The sequence below is a fragment of the Neltuma alba genome, unplaced genomic scaffold (assembly GCF_004799145.2).
Source record: "Neltuma alba isolate B1F8T4 unplaced genomic scaffold, ASM479914v2 tig00012009_pilon, whole genome shotgun sequence".
Classification (NCBI taxonomy): Eukaryota; Viridiplantae; Streptophyta; class Magnoliopsida; order Fabales; family Fabaceae; genus Neltuma; species Neltuma alba.
The window spans coordinates 642,511-665,198 of NW_021636580.1; the positions used below are offsets into that span (position 1 = coordinate 642,511).

Below are 22,688 nucleotides of genomic sequence, written 5' to 3' on the forward strand. Positions count from 1 at the left end.
TCCCGCCAATGCCAAAAATAAAGATACCCAATAAATGTCACTTGAGTAATAACTTGATGCATGTGAGAAATTATTGCTTTCCTGCTTTAAAACATCCAAAAAATAAAGTTTCTCAAATGAGAGGTAAGGGGTCTATTTAAGTCTTAATTGGTGTCGTCCCAGTGCCCAAGTGGCCTGGCTTAGTTACCTTTCCGCTAGAAAAGGATGAAGCTGGTTAAAGGCTGAATTACGTGTAAATTATACTTTTAAGCCTAAATTTTTAATTTTTCGCAAATAACTTTTCTGCTGTGAACCATGCTATTATTTCGCCAACAGTATATCACGGGCCATTTGCCTCCTGAAATTGAAAAAAAGGGATCAGCGTACCTGGTTGAAATTTAAATTTTGAGTTATTTTTTAACTCAACTTTTAGTACTGAAATTTATTCTGTAGTCCTCATGTTTGATTATTTTTAATATTTATATTTTAATGCTCATTTTCTTATGGTTTTAGCACACATTTATTTAGTAATCAAGACGTTTAAGCACGAATGACGTTAAAAGAATCAAAGCGGAGGACTAAAATTTTGAAAGCAGGGATATTTGCATTTACCAGAAGTTTTAGGGGTTTTACACATAATTTAGGTCATTCTAACCTTCAGTTGACCTTTTGATATTTGGTTCAACCAACTTCGAAAATATTCCTCAAATAAGACTAATCCAGGAATTAACGTTTTATTAAATAGAAAAAATGATTAATATGTAAATAGGAAGGGAAAAAATAAATTAGAGCAGGAAGATATCTAAAACAATAAATCATTAATTCTTACAAAAAAACCATAATTTAATTTATCACTGATGGCAAAAAAAATTATCCCAATCAGCAGTTATCACTAGTTGATTAGAATACATTGAATTACAAAGTAAAACAACGATAGAGGGTGAACCGCCCGACAAAGAAATTTATCATAAAGCAATTCAAACAACAACAAAAAAAAAATCAACTTCAAATGGGATATTTTTATTTTGAAAAAATTTATTATTTGATTCGTATAACTTTAACCCAGTTAAACCTAATTCTTAAACTCAATCTTTGTCGACAGTGCTTCAAAAATTTTTTTTTTTTTAAAGAGCACTGTACTCCACAGGGCCAACAATTTTTCATGTGACCACATCTATGTTGATAATAATAACAATAACAGATTAACAGTAACTAACAGCAGTAGGGAGTGAAAATAGGGGTAAGGTGCGGTTGATCGCGGAAAATTTTAATAAATAAAAAAATAATAATAATTGGAGGGATGAAAAACCAGCATCCAGGATGGCAGATGGGCATGGCGCTCCTGCTTCCCTGCCAGGGGCTATATAAGGAGGCTAGAGAAGTCGCAACATGAGCCGTGGCCACACTTGCCTTCTTTTACTTGTTTCTTTCTTCTCTTAACAACCTCATCTCTATGAAAATGGGTACTCCCCCGCAGGGCAAACCCATCTCTGATGCCTGGGACTACAAGGGTCGTCCCGCTCTCCGCTCTACCACCGGTGGTTGGGCCGCCGCCGCCATGATTTTAGGTTTCTGCCCGCCTTTCCATTTTTGGTTGGGTTGTGTTATTCAAAATACATGATCCTTTTATCAACCTTCCTATTTTTGTCGTCTTCTCTCTCAGGTGGGGAAGCTTGTGAGAGGCTCACAACACTCGGCATCGCTGTTAATTTAGTCACTTATTTGACGGGCACCATGCATTTGGGTAATGCTACCTCCGCCAATATCGTCACCAACTTCATGGGAACCTCCTTCATGCTCTGCCTGCTCGGTGGTTTTGTGGCCGACACTTTCCTCGGCAGGTACATCGCATTACCCATTCAATCCCTGATTCTCTCTCTTTTCTTTTTCCAACTGATATGTGTATGTATAAATATATATATATATATATATTTTACTGCCTTATTATTTCGTTACCGCCTTTTTCCTTGTACGCCGACCGTTTTGATTTGGGGGATTCTTGTTTTAATTATTCCGTTTGTTTTGTCCAATTCTTTCTTTGACAGATACCTCACCATCGCCATCTTTGCAACCGTGCAAGCTACTGTAAGACACTCTGACTCTAATCATACTTCACGTATTCTCCTTTTGTATCTAAGCTCTGTTCTGCCATCGATTCGGAGCAGCAGCAGGAGTGTTGAAGCGTTTATTTGTCTTTTAAATGCCAGGGGGTTACAATCCTGACGATATCCACAATAATTCCGAGCCTGCACCCTCCCAAATGCGATGCTGATTCAAAAAAACCATGCATTCCTGCGAACAATATGCAGCTGATGGTTCTGTATTTAGCGCTCTATGTGACCGCCCTCGGCACCGGAGGTCTGAAATCAAGTGTTTCTGGGTTTGGGTCCGATCAATTTGACGAAACGACGAAACGGACGAAGCAGAGAAATCCCAGATGACGAAATTCTTCAATTGGTTCTTTCTTCATCAGCATAGGGTCTCTGGCGGCTGTGACAATTCTGGTTTACATTCAAGACAACCTGGGTAGAGAATGGGGTTATGGTATTTGTGCCATGGCCATCGTGATCGCCCTTGTCGTGTTCTTGTCGGGGACGAGGCGCTACCGCTTCAAGAAACTCGTGGGTAGCCCCTTGACTCAGATTGCTGTGGTGGTCGTCGCTGCTTGGAGGAAGAGGAACTTGCGACTACCCTCCGATTCGTTGTCGCTCTTCAACTTGGATGACATCGCCGATGAAGCCACCAGGAAGAAGAAGCAGGCTTTGCCTCACAGCAAGCAGTTCCGGTAACATTTCCTACTCTCTTTTTTTGTGCAGAAATTATATTTATCATCATCTTCATCATTTACGATTATGATCTGTTACGAGATTGAAATGATTGCATTTCTTCCTTCACTCGACAAAAGATTAAAATACAGAGATTCCTGCTGCGTACTTGAGAACCCCTTTTATTTACTGCCAAGTGCTAATTGCTTTCCTCGTGGCCTGGTTGGTAAGGGCCCAAGGGGAACGTATTTGACTGCTTTTCTAAATCATAACATGTATTATTTTTGTCTGTATCTGAATCCTGCACTGTTATCCGCACCCCATACTATTGTTGTCAGCTTGTAACATGTATTATATTTTAATAATTCATATCATTGACTCGTTTTTACCTTTCTTTTTTCCCTTTTATTTTGTTTTCTTTGCATGAATTAAATTTACACATGCATCTAAGAGAAGTCTATCTTATGGTCCCACTTTGACAGAAGAGAAAGCTTATGGCCCTACTAGATATCTCCTCATTTTAGAGAAAGGTTTTTACTTTTTAGTTGTGGGAAAGGAAAGCAAGCTTCGGTGCTTTTCCGTTGGGGAATCATTTATTTATATTTAACCAGAGTGTTACAGCTAGGAAAAAGAAACCACTAAACCAGGACGTGGAGCTTTAGGATGCCTTAAAATTCTGGAGCGGCTAGATGCCTTAAAATTATTGTAAAGCAACAACGAAATGATAAAGAGATCGAGGGGAAAAAAAAGTGATTATATAAAAAGTTAAATCTTAGAACGAACTTTCATTATAATTTGGGTTTAAATTTTTTGAGTTGTGAAGTACATAACATGCTTTTCACATAGAGCCCGAGAAGAATATGGCGCGGGAAATTTGTATGGTTTTTATTTCTATTAATTTTTTATTTAAAAATATTTAACAAAATATGGACGTTTAAAGGATTCAGACGAAGATGTATTTCATATTTTTATGTCAATTTTTTTTTTGGGGGAAAAAGATGGGGGAGGCAACTTTGAGAGTAATTGAGGGAGGCAGGAATAGTGAGTAAGAAGAGGGGGGTCCCACTGGTGAAGTGAAGGTTACATCGAGAAGGGGCCCTCCAATTTCAATGATGGAGGGAAGGATTAGGCAATTTTACATTGGTGGCCTCAGATCCTATATTATTGGTCGGCACTAGGTCGGTCCTGGAAAGTTGTCTTTGGATGTCATGCTCATGTTCATGCTCATGCTCATGTATATCCATGGATGCATGTGTCAAATATCTTGGTGTCCCCTGGGTTTATTGGTCCTTTTATGTTTAGTTGCATAAACTGTGGGGAGACGGAAACCGAAAAAGCAGATTCCAGCATATCCAGAATAATAAGGACAAAAGAAAATATAAAAAAAGAAGGGAAACCTTAGTTTGTGAGAATTAAGATAAAAGATGGGGTCTGGGAGGGGAATCAAAAAAGGGAAAAATGAAGATGCGTGTGTGTGTCAATATCCAATCCCAGTTGGTGGATCATGCGCTGTTTGTCTTTTGCATGGTGGAGTTGAGTTGAGCTGTTGCTATTCTCTCTTCCAACGGCAAATTCTTACCCACACAGTTACCCCTGTCACGGACATATTGGCTTTCTGGTTCCATCTTGCTATCTCTGTTTCTCTCTCTCAATCAACCTTTTTTATTTTGCCTGTGATTAACGTGATCCCTTTGCCTTGCGTCATTTTCTCTCCCTAACATGAATTAACTTTTAGCAAAGCTTGTTTGGCTCTATTCCCTCCTCACACGCTTTCTATCGATTCTCCCTCCTCATGTCATGTGCCCATCTATCCAAAAGATATGCCCTTTCATCATCGTTTCCTTCATTCATGCTTTTCCCCTTCTCTCGCTATTTTATTTAATCCATCTTACTCATCATTATTATGTTACACACGTGTCTGGTTCTGCGTTGCACGTAATTTTAAAAGTAAACATGACGTCCTATAAATCTTTTACTTTATATTGGTGGTTATTGATTTTATTGATGTGATTTGAGCGTCTATTAATCGTTTTCATACTATGGCTATCCGTGGCTCAAGTTGATGAACTCAACTTATCCGCAAAAGTTCAGCATCATAGTGCTACTAATTAATCAGGGAAATTTTCATGACTAAACAATCTCTTCATCATGTTGATAGAATGTTGTGGTTTGTAGAGTGTTAATAATTGGATGTGTATTGTGGCGTGCAGGTTCTTGGACAAGGCTGCGATCATAGATCAGGAAACAGTAGGCGCAGGCACGGAAGAGAGGAAGTGGTATCTATCGACTCTGACAGACGTGGAGGAAGTGAAACTGATCCTAAGGATGTTGCCAATCTGGGCCACCACCATCATATTTTGGACTGTGTATGCCCAGATGACAACATTCTCTGTGTCCCAGGCAACCACCATGGACCGCCACATCGGGAAATCATTCCAGATCCCCCCAGCTTCCCTCACCGTCTTCTTCGTCGGAAGCATTCTTCTCACAGTCCCCGTCTACGACCGAGTCGTCCTCCCCGTCGCAAAAAGACTGCTCAACAACCAACAAGGACTGTCCCCTCTGCAGCGCATAGGGGTGGGGCTTTTTTTCTCAGCATGCGCCATGGCCGTAGCAGCACTCACTGAAATAAAGCGTCTCAGAGTGGCAAAGTCAAATGATTTGACGAACAAACCCACGGCGGAGATCCCCATGAGCGTGTTCTGGCTAATCCCCCAGTTTTTCTTTGTGGGGGCAGGGGAGGCATTTACGTACATAGGTCAGCTAGATTTCTTCCTGAGAGAATGTCCCAAGGGGATGAAGACGATGAGCACGGGGCTGTTCCTGAGCACACTGTCGTTGGGGTTCTTCGTGAGCTCATTGTTGGTGACAATAGTGCACAAGCTGACGGGGCAAAGGAAGCCGTGGCTGGCCGATAACCTTAACCAGGGCAGGCTCTATAACTTTTACTGGCTGTTGACCGTTGTTAGTGGGGTCAATTTCGCGGTGTATCTACTTTGCGCCAAGTGGTACGTGTACAAGGACAAGCGGCTGGCTGAGGAGGGCATAGAATTGGAGGAACAGGACGCCGCTTGCCATGCTTAGGACTAGGAATAGGATTATTCTACCTTGTATTTTCCCCTGCTCTCCCTGTGTCATAATTTAGCCTGGCAGCATTTGACATGTGAAACAAATTGCTGAGCGTTTGTATCCTACAAGGTCGTAAGTTGTGATAACCGTTTGCATGTCTGTATAATGAAAGCTAGATCAAGCAAATAATTAAGGCGGAAAAAGCTTACTGACTGTCAACTTCATATGAGCACGTCAAAGCCCAGTGTCCCCCCCCCCCCACTTTTTGGTATGCGGATGAGGAGTTAGTATCATTAAGGAGCATGTGCATGTCCATATATAAGAACTTATCAAGTGAATAGTAAATTTTATCCTTTCCAGGGAACCTTTTTTCAAAAGAAATAGGAATGATGGGTATGGATCAGTGATGAGACCCTAGCACTAGCGGCCGTTCCTTTTATATCTTCAACCAGCAAGTGGAAGTAGTTACATGAATTATATGATGCTACCTTATTTTATTAACAGACCGTTGAAAAAGTTTATTAACTCTTAAACTTTTGAGTCAAACATAAAGTGCAGATAAGTTTTCCATTTATTTTGTTTTTGTCCTACAGATAATAAGTAGTCAATATTATTGAGAAGCGTATGCATGCACGTCAGAGTAAGATCCTATAAAGTGAACAGTAAATTGTGTCCCTTACACTAGCTAGGGACTGGACTTCTCTTGAATAATTGAAGTAGGAATGACGGATATGAGTCGTTGATGGCATCTTAGCAGTGGCCGACATTCTTTCTACGCTCAACAATGACATTAATAGCAAATTTTATCCTATCAAGCATAATCATCATCAGTTACATAAATCATATCATATCAATAACTCACTTTCCATCTAGATATACTATTTATTTCTGATAAAGTTCTATCTGATAACTTTCCGTGTTAAATTTGACAATAAGAGAGAAAAGAAACCACACCTTTGTTCAAAGTTCAAATTAACTGAGTTCCTGTTTTGATTTTCTAGCCCCCACACGCAGAGAGAGTGAGAGGGGGAGATCCATATCGGGAAACGGTAGATAGATACAAGATAGTGAATCAGAAACAGGAGCAGTGGGAGCAGAGATAAAAGCTGAAAAGGGAACACGTATTCGGTAGATGGTCAGACAAAATTACAAGAAAAAGGCGGGAGGGAGACAGCTCACGAACATTGTTTTCATTCATGTAAGCAAAAGTCCAAAACCAAAACCAGAGGATATATATATTAAAATATGAAGAAGAAAGTGGGAAGGAGAGATGAAGGCATGCATGTGGAAATCCTTAAAGGTTGGGATATTGCTTTAATTTAATGGGGATGTTCTCAGATCAGTGTCCCAAGTGGGAAGCATCCACTGCGCATTGATTGCCTCACCCTCTTGACCTCTTCTGTAACGTTAACTTCTGATATTCCCAATCATCTCCCAATCCCCAAATCAATGCAACGCCCATCTCAACATATCCATTCCTTATTTGCAGCCCCCACCAAAAACATATATACATCTACTTCTTTAAATATCTGTAGCCACCATGGACTTGGCTTGCTTCAACATATCTGTCAGGTTGCATCAATTATTGGACTTGGACATATGGGCGTGAACTCTGAATTGGATAGCCCCACCGCCGCCGCAGTCCGTCAATTTTTGTGATGGGAAGCAATTGTCCAACGCGCTTAACACACTATTTTGGGTTTGGATGGAAAGCTTTCCATACATATGTGCTTGGGCTTTCACACATCACTTTCGCCCATTTGGAGCTTTTGAAGTCTCTGATGGGTAACTGTGGTTTTTGAAATTTGGGATACGACAAACTACGTACGTAATATGCAAGAATGAGTTGTGGCCGAACAGCTTTGGAATAACCCGTGTTTTTCTCATGTATACACAAACCCTATAATTTTGACTTAGTTAGAACTTAATCTTTAAGTTTTAACTCATTACAACTCAGTCATTACAATTTTAGTCATTTAAAAGTTTATTTCCCTCTTTAGGAATCTTATAATTTTATATCTTATTGCAGTTTAATATTTTTAGGAAAGGATCTTAATACGGAGAAGAGGAAATAACTATAGATAGGTTGAACAGTTCACTTGTATATTTAACATTACTTCCAATTCTAAATATAAGAGCTAGTTTGTAATACAAATTATATTACAAAATCAAAATTTTAGATTTTATGTAGAAAATTTATCTCTTCTTACTCCACCAGATTAGTTAAGGATTGTTGATATCTAAACTTCATTCTGAATTCAAGTTTTTAGTCCAGCTTTCTTTTTTCTTTCTTTTTTTCGGCTTTTTGAAATTGAGGTTGCTGGATAAAATTTTCCATTGAACCCATTATTGCTGCAGAGAAGTGAGGAAGTTGAATAGAACGGAGGTAATCAGATGTATGGCCTAATTTGTCATCAAGCTTTCAACAACCTTTTTTTCCTCAGTTCGCATTTTCAGTAGGTGCTAAAAACTAGGTAGAAACTCACTTGTTAACCTAAACTTTTCAATATGCCGCTGAAATTAAATATTCCCTCCCATTATAAATATGAAAATATTTGATGGATTTCTTTTCACCCTGAATATAAGATGGACGCATTATTTTTCATAAATAACGTACTTAATTAATTTTTTAAATATATATAAATTACATGTTTGAGAGAATAATTTATCATGATGCAGGATAATGATTAATAACTATTAGAGTTGTCAAAATTGGAACGGCCAGCCCGACTGAAATCAGCCCATGTGTATGATCATGATGCTGTCAGTCAGAACGTCCACCAGAATGGAGGGAAAAGTAGAATCGTTAGAACTAGTTGGTGTTAGAATTCCCCCCCCCCCCTCAAACCAAAAAAAATCAATTATCCAAAGTTATGTTATTTTGTTTTTGTTTTTTACTTAAGTTTTGATTGGGTTTTCTTTAATATCATATATATTTGGGGATTTATTGATAATTCTAGTTAATCATGTAGGCTTCTGCTAATTTAGTTGACAACCAAATTTTATATTTAAGCAGGGTCGTACATAAAACTACGTTAATTTAGCATGAGACTGGCATAAACAAATATCACAGGCATACCAGGCATATATGAAAATTTATAAATAAATATTGGCTAAATTTTTTCTTTCATATGTATTATTTAAACAATATTATTTTAATTAAGACCCGTTTAATATAATATCCGGTTTGGCTCAAGGCCCGGTTAGGTTATGACAACATTGATCACGATACATATTTGCCATTTATTTCTTGAAAAATATCAAGGATAATATTGTTATATTATAACAAATCTACATCTCTTTGGCCAAGTCAGCAACCATGGGAGGATTCAGGAGAAAGGGAGAGAGAGAAGCTCATATCATACCCCAACAATAATTACATATCTAGAAGATAAAAAGTAAAACCCTATTATACGACAATCATAGACATAGACGACACCCTGATGTAGCTGATGAATTATTTGCTCATATGCTCATCAAAATCAAATAACAGCCTCAATTTGGGATTTCCTTTCTTCTCTCTTTCTTTATCTTTTGCCAAATCAATTGATTTCGACTCCATGACAGATTCTGGAAAGCCTAGTCTATATCATGCCCATAAATGAAAATACACGTCTACCCACTACTACCAGCCCTAGGCGATTGGCCGATTGAGGTTTGTTCGATTTCACAAGGCACATCCGGGAAAAGATGGATGGACGTTTTTTCTATCACTTTATGTTTTGGTTGTTCGCTTCACGTCGCTGGAAGAAAAATCTACGAAGCCATTCACTCCAGTCAGGCAACCATAACTGAAAGTCGATCCGCTTTTTCACCAGTCCCAATGGCCCCATGCTACAACTTCGAAGCTAAAGGTTCCTGCTGCCTCATTTTCATATATTATCGCTATCTCAACTCTGCAATAGTGTTGGAATGTCATTACCGCAGATAATCAACTCTGATCTCAGACATTTCATTGTGTATGTGTTCGTGCTTAAGTTGCTAGAGAGCAGAGCCAAATATGGTTAAAAAAGACGTACAAGTTACCTGAATTAAATCAAGATGCATCTAAAGGGTTTACTAAGTTTTCATTGACTTCAAATATATTTGGGCACTCATCCCATATTCCTCGCTCTCTGGCTTCCCAATACCCGCCTACATAGCGAAATGTTCCGTCTTCTCCTTCTCTTCGGAACCATCTTGGTTTCCAGCCATTTTCTTGCATTTTCCTCGACTAAACAAAAGAAACAAGTCGATTATCAGCACGATAATGATAGGGGGAAAAATAGTTCATCAAAGGTCTTAAATATAATCTATCCATTCCTACCATAACAACCACCACCTATCCATAGTGTGGCTTGTATATATCAAGGTTATCCATCCATACCGTCAACTTATATGACGTGCATTCACTTCAAAATTCAAATGAACAAACTTGACCAAAAAGGAAAAACTGGATCGTTGAAACGCATAATATGAAGCTACAAGGAAGGAAGAAAAGTTATAGACAAACACAAGCAACAGGCAACAAACCATGTATCGTTTTTTTCTCTGTTTTCTTCATGTTTTTTTTTTCCCTTGGGTGGTGGGGTGATCAAAAGGAAGAGGCACAAAAGGCCAAAATGGCTCTTGGTCAGTACCAATGCAGTCACACTTATGCACGATATGGACAAGACCCGCCAAACATACCATTCTTTGCCTCCTTTCCAACCTTAATTTCTCTGAGTTAGCCTTCTCGTATTCCCCATTTTCCAAATACCGCTGATCTGGTCTGAGCCTGGAATCCGTGGGTGGGAGTTTCTCCTTTAACCCGTGATCAAATACCCGGGATCAGACAAAGCTATAAAAGACAATTAGAGATGCATAACAAGAAAATCGGAAATGCACATCAAATACTGATTTAATACATCCTCGCTACCTTCAGTCCTGGCGTAAGCTCGTTCAATGTGATGGAAAAAGATGTCATATTGTACCGCGTCAGGTTGGTGGGAGAATTGGTCCTTTTCCACAATAGACATGCATCCGATGAACTGGAATCTTTTGGCCTCCCATTCACGTCGCCAATAATGTAAGACATGCTATCATCCCACTTGCCAAATAATGAAGCAGCTTTTTTCCCCGAAGCATCTTCAATGACTCCAAGTACCTGATCAGTCGCAAGATAGTTAAACGCATAGAGTACTCTGGTTCAAGCATGCAAAGATAAAGGATAAAATGTTGCTAGTCATGAGTAGAACCCCTACCTGGTGGGGATTTCGGTCAAGAATTGACTGTTCTTTGAATTTGAGTCTACACGAGTATTGGCGGTTACCCCGTATGTCCATGCTCCCATGATGGTCACAGTATATTTTGCCAAGGATAAGGTTATATATTGTTGTAGTGACCTGATAAGAGCAACCAGAAGAAAAACAATTTATTATAATATGTACTTGCGTGCTGCTGAAAGAGGGTTGTTCAGCAATGCGAACCTTGCTCCACTGAAATATTTCACCATCATCAAACTCTAGGGTCAAAACTCCTACTGGATCAAGCTGAATTGACCTTCCCCAAAACTTTGAACGGATGTTACTGTCACCCCAAAACTTCCATCCTCTACCTTCACAGTGGCAGGCAATGAGGGTTGGATGGTGACTGACCTATTGCAATATATATTAACGGGAACAAACGAACAAACATCAAAATCTGATTTTGTTGAAGAAGCATATCAATATTAGGTAGACAAATATATATCTAAAAAGTAATTCTGATTTTTGATGTAGATGAATCATACATAGTTGGCATAACAGAATTACTAATGACGACCAAGGTTGATGTGGATGAATCATACACAACCTCAGTCCTTTCATTTCCCAACTACTCAAGAAGTCCCTTGTATTTTCAACTACTTCGACCTCTTCTGCTATTCTAAAGGACTTCATAGTTTTGCTTTGTGAGGCCAAGGTTGAATTTCGGATATATAAAGCATAACTCAAACTCTAAGGTCATTTCTGATCCCTACTCCAACATTAATACCACAGCTTCATAATAACCTGCGTCTCCCTCAACCATATATGTTGATCATTGAATTACAAGGCACAAACCTTCTCAGAAAAGAAGCGAATTCCTTTCTCAGGATAATCAGCTTCATATGTTTCCCCCAACAAAGGATTAAAGGGTTTACAATGACGACCTTCAGATGATGCATATCCCGAAACTGCAAATGCAGCAACATTCAATGCCCGGAGGAGACTGTTTCCCTGAAAAAAGAATTCCAATGGAGAAGTTTCGTATTCAGTAACACGATAATGATGAAAGCTTTTATTCTTTAAATCTGTACATCATTGAACCACAAAAGCTTGTAAACAAAGCAGAAGAGGAAGACTTCAGATTTCCAAATGATTGGGACAAAGCTGCATCCTAAAGACCTCTGGACTTACATCAGTTGGACTTAGAAAAAGCCACTCTCTATAATCATGGATCATAAACTAGACATTATTCTCAATTTAGAGCAATTACTTGCATAAATATTTCAATAAGCACCCGCGGCAGAAGTGACAGTCTCATATCATAATATTAAGAGATAATTTATTTCAATTTCTATGCCCCGTAATTGAATTATTGCTAGGTAGAAAGTATGGTTTTTCTTCCACTTCCCTCCATTAATGCACATCAAAGTGAAATTCTTTCAACAATGAGTTGAAATCCTGCGATTGACACAGTCAAGAGGATAAACACAGAGCAACCCTCAAAATTTATTGCAAATTGAAACTTAAAGAATATATTTCATTGCCAACAAGATGAAGCAATCTGAAACCAAAACCAACGAATAACATATCATTCACCAGATTAACAGTTCAATAATATACTGGTTTTTGGGCCAAAAACGTAAAATGATACACGAAACACAAGTTTTGAGTTGCTATTTTTTAAATGTTAACACTTCCAAGACAAATTAATGGCACAATCTAGACAGAGATGGGTATCTTACTGATTTTCCATACTCATAAGCTTGATCCAAAAGATAAGAGTACTCCAAGTCCTCGCAACATTTCTGAAGAGATGATAGAGGCTCATTAAAGTACACAGGGAGACAAACTCGAGTGAGATCCTTGCCCACGTTGTCCTTGATTATTGACCAAAGGCTAACACCTTTCTCTTTCTCTACAGGATCTGGAAGCTTTTTTCGTCTTGTTATCTGAGGATTCCTAGAATTATAGACTGCTTTCTCTGGCTGAGTTTTCTCCGCATCAATGCATTTAGAGCGAGATTCCCTGGGTTTGTTCCCCTCATCCAGATCTCTCTTAGACCCCCTATTACCAGCAGCTTCTGTAAAGTACTCTGCAGTATCATAAAATGAGATCTCATCTTCATCTGACACTTCCTCCATATCCTGTTTCTCAATATCATCGGATGATTCAGTTGTACTGCACTCTGACAATTAAAAAAAAAATGTTTGAAAATACTGTAACATTAAGAAATTGTTTCGAAAAAATTATAGTATATACTAACAGGATGAGATCATATATAAGCATATTTATCATGAGATTTGATTTAAACAAACAAACGCCAAGGGACTCCATATTTATCATAAGATAAGCATTTCAAGTTTACAGATGGAAATAGTGAATCTGGACAAACAATTTCGAAGGAGAGATTATAAGTTAATAAACATGACATTGACTGCAGAATTTTTAAACCTGTGTTCATAGCAGAAAAGACAAACAAACCAGAACCTCAAGTCCGCAAAGGAATCACATTACATACTATTATAATATATCGGAAGAAGCCAGCAAATAGAGGCGTATGAACGGGGATCAACCAGCAATGTTAATTAAACCAAAACATAGGTAGTGGAGGAACGCAGTTCATGAAATGGACAGAGTTCAAGAAAGGTGGCATAAACAATCCATGACAGCAATATTATTCAAGTTCAATAAGACAGAGTATAGCTCCCTATGCTGGCTTTCAAACAAGACAAAGCATCACCATACAGCCACATGCTAATACGTCAGGTAATAAAAGTAAAAGCCACAGCATCTGTAAAGGGAAGCGGTAGTAGCAAATGCAAAGGTGGTACCCGTACCACTATATTTTCCACGTCCTAGACTAGAAATGTCATGCTTCGTTAATTGATATGCACCATCATGGATTCCCGAGGCTTCAGGTTCAATATTAGCTGCCTGTTTAGGATCAATAAAAGTATTCAGTTTTGCAAGTGGCACAGAAACGAACTGGCCGATGCACATTTGGAGACCAAGCAAAGAAAGACAGGACACAAATGATAATCAAATGTCAAGTAAGAACGAAGAATAGACATGAAGAAAGAGGATTAAAGGCTATAAAAGTAATATGAATCACGACAACTTTGGTGGAGGGTAAGGAGAAAACAGTTGACACGTTAGCCAACATATCATATGCGTCTTGTATATAAGCTACTCGACCTGGCTCCTGAAATACCACCTCTAGTTGCGCCAACATGAGTTACTAGCTTATCTCATCATATGAAGCTAGAGCCCTATGCTTCTTTAACATGTATTCATCTGATGGGAGCAAAATTCTAATGTAATTACTTAATATCGAAGACCTCTCATCGCAGATACATTTAAAATATTCCGTTCCAGGAAAACATTCAACCTGGTCGTTTTGGTTCATAAATACACAACGTTTTTGTTTGCACGCGATACTTTCGTCAATGATAAGAAACTGTGTTGAAAATTCGAAATCATTATGTCAAAAATAAAATCATGGACAGGAGAAAAAATAAACATCAATTGATAGTGAAGAAGTTGGTCATATTTCTATTAATTGAGGAACCCAAAAGGAAAAAAAAAATAACTAAGAGAAAGATTAAGCAGCGAAAGTTGCAGCTAAGAAAAAACTTTCGCAAATAAGAAAAGAGGAATAACACAACGCAGATGCTTGGAACGAAACGAAAGTATCCTATGCAAGAATATTCAAAGAAGGTCTGGACAAGCTGACTCACTACCAGTTCATCCATGGTGGCACCCACGATAAGAAAAATGCACTTGCGAACGCTAGTCATTTCAAGTCATAATGATGTTGCATGATTCATAATTCAGACAAACATAAACATAAGTTCTCCTCCAGTAAATATGAAACGGTTGAGGACTTCTTCAAGGAGAAAATTAATTTGACGTGGTGGTTTTGATTTTCAAATCAACCAAATATGAAGGTCGCTGCAGGTAGAGAAAGCTTTGAGTTACCTCCAACTGCCTTATAGTATCGAGCAAATTGGACCGTTCTTCACAGAGAATTTTGAGTTGGCCTTTTATTTGCGAGAATTCTGAGAGCATGATTTGTTCACACTCCTTCACAAGGTTCTCAGTGGTTCCCTCTTCAAGCAAGCGTTTTCTAAGCCTCTCAGTTGATATAGATATATCGTTGGGTACAAAAGAGAGGTTATCACTGAGGGGTCTAAGTGGATAGAGGCAGCGAGTTGAGACTAAAGCCTGTATCCATGCCACCCTATCTCTCTTTGAATCAGTTCTGAGATGGAGAGTCTTCGTTGCTGTAAATATATAGAAGCGGCGATCATCCGACTTGCTCTCTCTAAATGACGAGATCTGCTCAGAATTCACACAAAATTGGTCATTAGAATAAAATTCAAAGCAAAGCGGGGAGGAGAGCCTTACTGGATAGAACTCTGTATTCAGAAAGCGGGCGGAACATGCATCGATTCCTGGGGAATCTTTTTTTTTTTTTTTTCTGAAAATTCACTTTTCTGGTGTTAGAAGGCGCTAATCACTTTCGAACGAGTAATATTTTATGAGCTGAACCCCACTAAGTTCGAATGATTAGTCATCCCGGCCACCAAATTACGCTGCTAGAATGATTCAACGCATGTTTGACCCAAACAAAAAAAGAAGAAGAAGAAGAGAAAAACCAACACGAGAGTGCGTAGGTTTCAAGAAGCAGCTAATGGAAACCAATTTATACAAGTTATCATCTTATTACTTCCTCGATTAGCCGCTTATTTGGGACAAGAGTGCGCGAGTTCTAACAATGGCAGCAACATTTCATCTTCCCTTTGCTAAATCATAAAATCTATGTCCGTATCTTTGTACATATAATAATTATATATCTAGATAACATCATCTCTGTATAAATACGTACTATTTGTCGTAGTCAAAAAAATTTATAACAATACGTCTGAAATCTGTATGTATCACACAAGACACAACTTAATTAAATCCAGTGTTCACAACAATGCAACTTATGAAATTGGGTGCAACTTACATGAGCCACAACTTACTCTAGCCTAATCCGCCAATATAACCTAAGATTTATGAAGAATTGCATTACTTGCACCCTTGAAAATATATACCTTATTTTAATTGCTGCACAAAACATGGACCGAATTTTGGGGTTTTTTTTTTGGGGGGGGGGGGATTATAATCAGATCAAAATATATCATTAGATTAGAATATCTGAAAGTAAATAGTTTGAGCGATAGCACCCTCCGTCGTCACTAAAAAGAGTTTTAAAAAAAAAAAAGTCATCAACCTCAACAAGACAACAAATATATATATATTTACTTCCTTTTCCCCATACTTTTCTTCGCAGATTCCGCACCACTAATTATAGTCCCTAACAGTATTCGCTAAAGCCTAAGTAATGTTAATTGATCCCGCCATGGGAGCAGATGAAAATATATGTAGAGTACTTGTTTTCCTATGCCGTTACGGCTATAACGGAAGTCAGATGAATTGTACCACTTACTGTTTCGGCACATCGGAATATTCAGATTTACAGTAACAATCTGGAGGACAAAGCGTCGAAACGCAATGTGAATAATCGCGGCGGCGGGCTGATGAGAAAGAAAATACCGAAACCAACCAAGAAGGGGATCGAAGAACTTGAGAGATTAACCTAACTGATTTTCCCCTTCGCCGGGGGCGAGGCTCTCAAGTCAAGAGGTGTGGGAGTGGATTTGCAGAGTCATGGCAGGAGGAAAACGTCTGTGAGTGGAAAATACTACTAGGAAGAAGGCTATTTTAAGACCTGAAATCTATCCAACGATGTTCAGGGAATGATATGACCGCAAGTTAATGCGGTGGGCTACAACATAGGCTATCCGGACCCTCACCCACCTGTTGATGTGACCCACTAGCCTTTAACAACCAGTTGAAAAACAGTAACATTGCATTAAAAAGTCCAATTTTGAAATTAAAACACGCGACTCAAGAGAGTGAGAGATTGAAAACAGGCAGAGACCGTGAGAAAACGATGGTGGAAACTTAAAACCATCGGATAAATACATGATCGCTCGGAAATCGAAGCTTTTTCTGGCAGAAATAGATTCTGATTGGGATTTCCATGACCCTGGTTGCTGTTAGTCTAGCGTTCGTGGCTCAAAAGTGAACAAGAGTGTTATTTTCTTTTCTAGTTCAAGGTGGCAAGTTCAAACTTGAAATCAAAATACTGCCTTGCATCTACAAGAAACTTGCACCAGAACCCAATCGTCCCGCGTTTATCACTGTTACTCAGATCGCCATCAACAAATCGACCTGTGTTCCCACAAGAGAGAATAAACAAAGCAATCAATCAAATAATTCAATGCTTACGTTACCTTGAGATGGACTACCCCAGAAGAGGTTTTATGGTGCTTTCGTCTCATGTTACTCCCGCCGTCCATTCTTGCCAATCGATTGGTGGAAATTTCGCCGATCAACTTGACGTCTTCGGCGGGCGTTAGGAGATTGAGGTTCTCCGGCCATCGGATCTTGGCGTAAGAAAGCACGCCATTCCTCAATAGAAACCATCGGGATCTCCACCCTTTACCATAATTAGTCCACTTGTATAGAATGCCGGCCACCGTAGTCTCCGATCCCTGAGCCCGTCCACTGGCAATGCCATCAGATCCAGCAGCCTCGAAACTCGCCGGCAGACTTCTGGTCCTCGAAAGAGACGCATCCGGTGATTGGTTCCCGATGCCGGGACTTTCGAGGGAAATACAGCACAAAGGATGCATTTCTTTCACTCGCATTTTGACTTGCTAACAATTTCTATCTCCTTCTATCGAAAACAAGCGATGCCAGATATCAGTCCTCAACCGAAACACCGGCTGCATTCAAAATGCCGTGAGATGAAGAATGAATGGTGGTTAGAAGTACAAAAGGCGGCTTCAATGCAAGGTAAAGAGCACTTGAGAGGAGTTATGAAGCTTGAAGGAGAGAAAGAGATGGAAGGATTAAATTGATAAAGGGAGGGAGAGGAAAAGGAGGAGGGTGCAGCATTCAGTTTAAAACTATCGCAAATGGCTTAAATTGAGTAGCAGAGAATAAATAACCAAGGAAGAAGGAGGAGAAGAAGAAGGGGTTGATTGAAGAAGCTTTGCAAATTTGTATAGCTTATTAGAGGGATGGATATGTATATAAATATATATATAATCATACATATATGTAGATTACAGAGGGTATGGAAGAGGAGGTTGAAAAGGGAAGCAGAAGGTAATAAAGGCAAAGGCAGGATGGTAAATAAATGAGCCTTGAAGCATAGCACAGCTTCTTCTCCTTCCTCTTCCTTTCCCTCTTCCTCTCTCTCTCCCCCTCCTTGGCTTCTGCTGCTGCGTCTTCTTTTTTGCTTTTTCAACTTGTCAATTTGGTAGGAGGTGTGACTACGAGAGAGGGGGAGCTCGCGAGAAACAAAAGGGAGGAATTTATCGGTAAAATATCGGACGAGTGGGGAAGATCATGACACGGCGAGTTTGAACGAAGACTCAACGATTCACGGCGTCGTTGCTGATGTGGATGAGTCGGGAAGAGCGTTTGTTAAATGCCATCGACAGGATAATCATTGGGAAAATCATAAAAAAACCCCTAAAATAGAAAAATTACAAACAGGAACCACTTCATAAAAATTATTGTTAAAACTCATACTAATATTGTTATAGATCCTAATTTGTAATTTTTTTTTATTTTGGTGGTCTTTTTTTTTTTGCAATTTTTCCATAATCATTAACAATATTATTATTTTATTATTTTTACACTAAAAGATGGTAATATTAAATCAACATTTTTAGCTGGCAAAAAAAAATCAACATTTTTAATATTCCATGTCAATTGATCATTTTCAGTTGGGAATTCGCCTCTTTTCTAATATTTAATTGTATGGAATCTGGCTTTTAGCATCCCCATCTCAAGCAACATTCACGTCTGTTGCTGAGAGTAGATATCTTTGTCTAAGAAAAATTCGTTTGATCAGTACGAAGTGTAAAATATACAATTACTTTCAAAATTCATGTTGATACAACTCGTCTAAAATATTACAAAATTTATGTAAAAGGGTTCATAGTTATGAATTTTCATATTATTTCATATAAATTACAAATAATGTATACATCAAATTCAAATGTATGTGTCATATGGTCTTAAAATTCAATAACATCAAACGTTTAAATTTTTTTTTTAATGTGATGACGTTATGAATTTTTCATATCATATAAAATACAAATATATATCATTTAAATGTATGTGTTATGGTCTTGAAACTTAATAACGCTAAATAATTCTTTAAGTCTTTTTTATCAATGTGAAGCTGTAAGTTTGAACTTTATGTGAATGATATAATAAGCATGCGAGTCATGAGAAAAAAAATTACACACATATACACACACACAAAGTTTAATATCCTATCGTTTACACAACGAAAAATGCAAATGCACAGTACTATACTCTAGTAAAATATAAAATTTATGGTAACTAGAGTGGGTGCGCAAAATTTAAAAACAGCCCACATGATTTATAACTTATAAATATTGGAATTTGTAGTTAGCTTCTTCTTTTTTTCCATTGGGACTGATTTAACTACGATTTTGGTGAGACCAGTAACTTGACTGGTTGAATGTCAGGTCAGCTATAACAGTCTTAATATGCTACATTCGATATATTATATGAAAGGAACACCATAATCACAAACAAAAAAGGCACCCCTTAATAAGCACCATTGATCATATATGGTGCAATAATATAAGCTGGAAATATATGGGGGTTGGAAGAAGAAAAAATGTTAACAAATTACGAGTATTTAATTAGGAAAGACATACGGTTTGCAAAATTATAAAATATCTGAACACTATTTTCCGAGTATTATCTTAGTGGAAGAGAAACTTAGAGCATGCTGAAAATGTGGTGATACTTTGCAAAAGGCCGAGACAAAAATCAGCGGAGAAGCATTATACATGGGTGATTGGGTGCGACCGAACAGGGTTTATTTCCGGCCCGGGCCAACGGAAGGCAAACAGATTATAACCTTAACAATATCTTTAAATTTAATGATGCGGGATGCCTCAAACAAGATTATTTTTGATAAAATGATACTTATGTCTGGAAAAAAAGGTTCATATAAATATATATATATATATATATCACAGCTTTATTACTATTTTTCTTTTCTCGATTGCCGTATGACGGGTATAGAAATATTGGCACGCGGATAATTGATACAGTGATTAGTGTATTAGTACCTCATGTGCTTGATATAAAAACTAATTTAATTTGACTTTCAATTTGATTCTAAATAAAAGACTCAATCCATTTTTCTCAAAGTAATTCTTATAGTAATTGCATATATTAAATGTTTCATCAAGTGACATTTAATTAACAAAAATATTTTAAAAAAACACCTATTTATTATAAATAACTAATTTAATTAATTTTTTTAATATTCTTACATCAAGAATTGAAGGTAGTAATATTTTTCATAATTTTCCTTATGTTGGAGACATTTTGAAAATGAAGATTTTTCAGAGATGAAGGAGAACAATTGACAGAAGCAAATGAGTACCACTGCTCCTAATATAATATTTAACTGACTAATTTGGAGAGATTAATAAAGCTAAACAAATCACTTTAAAGTATTAATATTTCTTTTTTAAAGCTAATTTTTCTGATTTATTAACTGATATAGATATAATAATATATATAAGTATTTCAGAAAGATCATATAATATATATTATAATTAAATAATTTATTTAAATTTTTAAATCTTATCAAATTCAATTGGATTTTATATTGAGGAGGGGGTAGTATAAGATATAAGAAGATCAACCAACAATTAATTGCTTATACCATGGGTCTCAGGTATGAAAGACGCACGTATACAAATGGCAGAAGCGACAATCACAAGGTCAAGGCGTCAGGCCCTATTAAATTAGGATATTTGCAGCAAACCTTTTAATTATTTACTACAAGCAAGGAAAAAAAAAAGGTGTTTTAGCCACACTGTACATTGTTTCTTATTCTTTTTTCATGCTTCCGCTAAACACTCTATATAAATTAAGAAAATTAATTTTTTTTTATAAAAAGTCTAAAGTCATCATCAATAAAAGAAAAATATTAGTTAAAAGAGCAGTGTATTACAATTTACATAACATAGATGAGAGCCGGACGAGGTATATTTTAACTGCAATCTAAACCACGGTTCGATTTTTGACGTTGTTCTAAATAGACCTAACATGCGTCGTTAACATAGGGTGAGCATTCGGCTTTGAAATTATTCTCTCTCTTAAAGGCGCAGACCTCTTTGTCCAATCATTAGCATATATGAAATTCACTGATCAATCAAACATTTGGAAGTGTTTGCAGGCAAGAGAGGATTCATGAAATTATGCTAAAAAAGGGGAGAACAACATGATATAAATAATAAAGGGCAAGTATATATATCGTGCTGTGATGTCGAAGGCAAATTAAAAGTGATGATACAGCTTTGAAAGTTCAGACTCTTTTTAAATGCTGATCTATATAACATCAAAAGAAAAAACAAGTACCCAATAAAAAAGATCATTCCACTTTTGCTTAAACAAACAGGTTTAAATTATCCGAGTGAGGTAGCAGCACACAGCAGAAGGCTCGAACATAATATTTTTTATATATTGCAGTTAAGTGATAAAAGAATAATACAGAGAGGGACAAAAGCAGGGGAGGACCCAGAAAGTTCTTTTTTTTTTTAAGTAACAAAGAAATATAAAAAGCACTGAGTCCCAAAAATAATAATGTCATCCCTTTGTGAGACCAGAACTATCTACTTATCTCTAAGTCATGTGTCTGTACTAAGAGGAGTGTTAATGGGCAGGCCATTTCCATGTGTTTGGTCCCACCCTCTTTGGTCTAGATAGTTAGTCCCAATCACAAGTCTCTTCTTCCCACTTAAGAATTAATTAATTATTGAGCTGCCACATGCTCCCTCTCTCTTTTTTTCCCCCCTCCCTCTTTGGTTTCTTTCAGAAGGCTGCTTTGCACTGATTGACATGGCGAATATATAGCTCGCTTTGTTTTATACTACCCATAAGATACTGCTTTATATTTATGTGCTTGTTACTTTTGTTTATTTTGTAATGAAGCTTGGAAGGGCTGTTTTTTCACCTTCCTTGATGGGATCGGGGGATCCCCACATGTTCATGTGTTAAAAGGAGTGGAGAGCGCCTTGACATAAGGGTTTATACTGCTCTGATGTCACCCTTCTCTCTCTCTCTCTCTATATATATATATATTCTGATATTTCATTGTATTAATAATCCCTTCATTATTAATTTCCTTTAAGTTGTACCTGATGATCAGGTTTTGGTTTCTGTTCATCTTATCTTTCTTTTTCTTCTTTTGGGGACAAGTAATCTTATCTGAACTCTGCATTGACATTACAAATAAATCACATCATATCAAGCTGATTCAGCATTATTTTTAAAAGATGCACTTATCTTGTGCCCCAGAGAAAATAATGGATGGAAAGTGAACGCCATCTTGATTAATAGAACGAAACGGCATTATGAAGATGGAATTTCGTAACACTGAATGAATATGGATATACATAGATATATAGATGTTATTACTCTCGATCTTCATGAACAACTTTAAATGTCTTCAGAGTGGGAAAGAGATCTTCTTTCATTTTTAAATCTC

At 37.5% G+C, this 22,688-nt stretch overlaps 1 protein-coding gene and 1 pseudogene across 9 annotated transcripts; one reads left to right on the plus strand and one right to left on the minus strand.

Moving 5' to 3' along the window:
* The first annotated feature begins 1,382 nt into the window (after positions 1-1,382).
* On the plus strand, positions 1,383-6,032 carry LOC114720980 (protein NRT1/ PTR FAMILY 6.3-like; annotated as a pseudogene).
* A 3,023-nt stretch (positions 6,033-9,055) lies between these two features.
* On the minus strand, positions 9,056-18,323 carry LOC114720978 (oxysterol-binding protein-related protein 2A). 9 transcript variants are annotated; one of them, XM_028906730.1, is made up of 11 exons: positions 17,362-18,319; positions 14,996-15,355; positions 13,855-13,951; positions 12,760-13,202; positions 11,873-12,028; positions 11,261-11,428; positions 11,036-11,176; positions 10,711-10,938; positions 10,482-10,595; positions 9,874-10,026; positions 9,056-9,709 (listed from the first exon to the last, which is right to left on the minus strand). In XM_028906730.1, the coding sequence occupies exons 1-11, from the start codon at positions 17,776-17,778 to the stop codon at positions 9,704-9,706; spliced, it is 2,283 nt and encodes a 760-aa protein (XP_028762563.1). In that variant the 5' UTR covers positions 17,779-18,319; the 3' UTR covers positions 9,056-9,703. The 9 variants fall into 9 exon arrangements, with proteins under 9 accessions (XP_028762563.1, XP_028762562.1, XP_028762565.1 ...); XM_028906729.1 differs by having other exon boundaries at positions 9,840-10,026; positions 17,362-18,318; XM_028906732.1 differs by lacking the exon at positions 17,362-18,319 and adding an exon at positions 16,512-16,706 and having other exon boundaries at positions 9,840-10,026.
* Positions 18,324-22,688: the final 4,365 nt, after the last annotated feature.

Coding starts and splice junctions, on each gene's coding strand:
- LOC114720978 (XM_028906729.1), bottom strand. CDS start 17,778: ATGCGAGTGAAAGAAATGCATCCTTTGTGCTGTATTTCCCTCGAAAGT. Junction 11,429..11,872: donor TTCGCTTCTTTTCTGAGAAG/GTTTGTGCCTTG, acceptor ATATTGCAATAG/GTCAGTCACCATCCAACCCT. Junction 10,939..11,035: donor TTGACCGAAATCCCCACCAG/GTAGGGGTTCTA, acceptor GCGACTGATCAG/GTACTTGGAGTCATTGAAGA.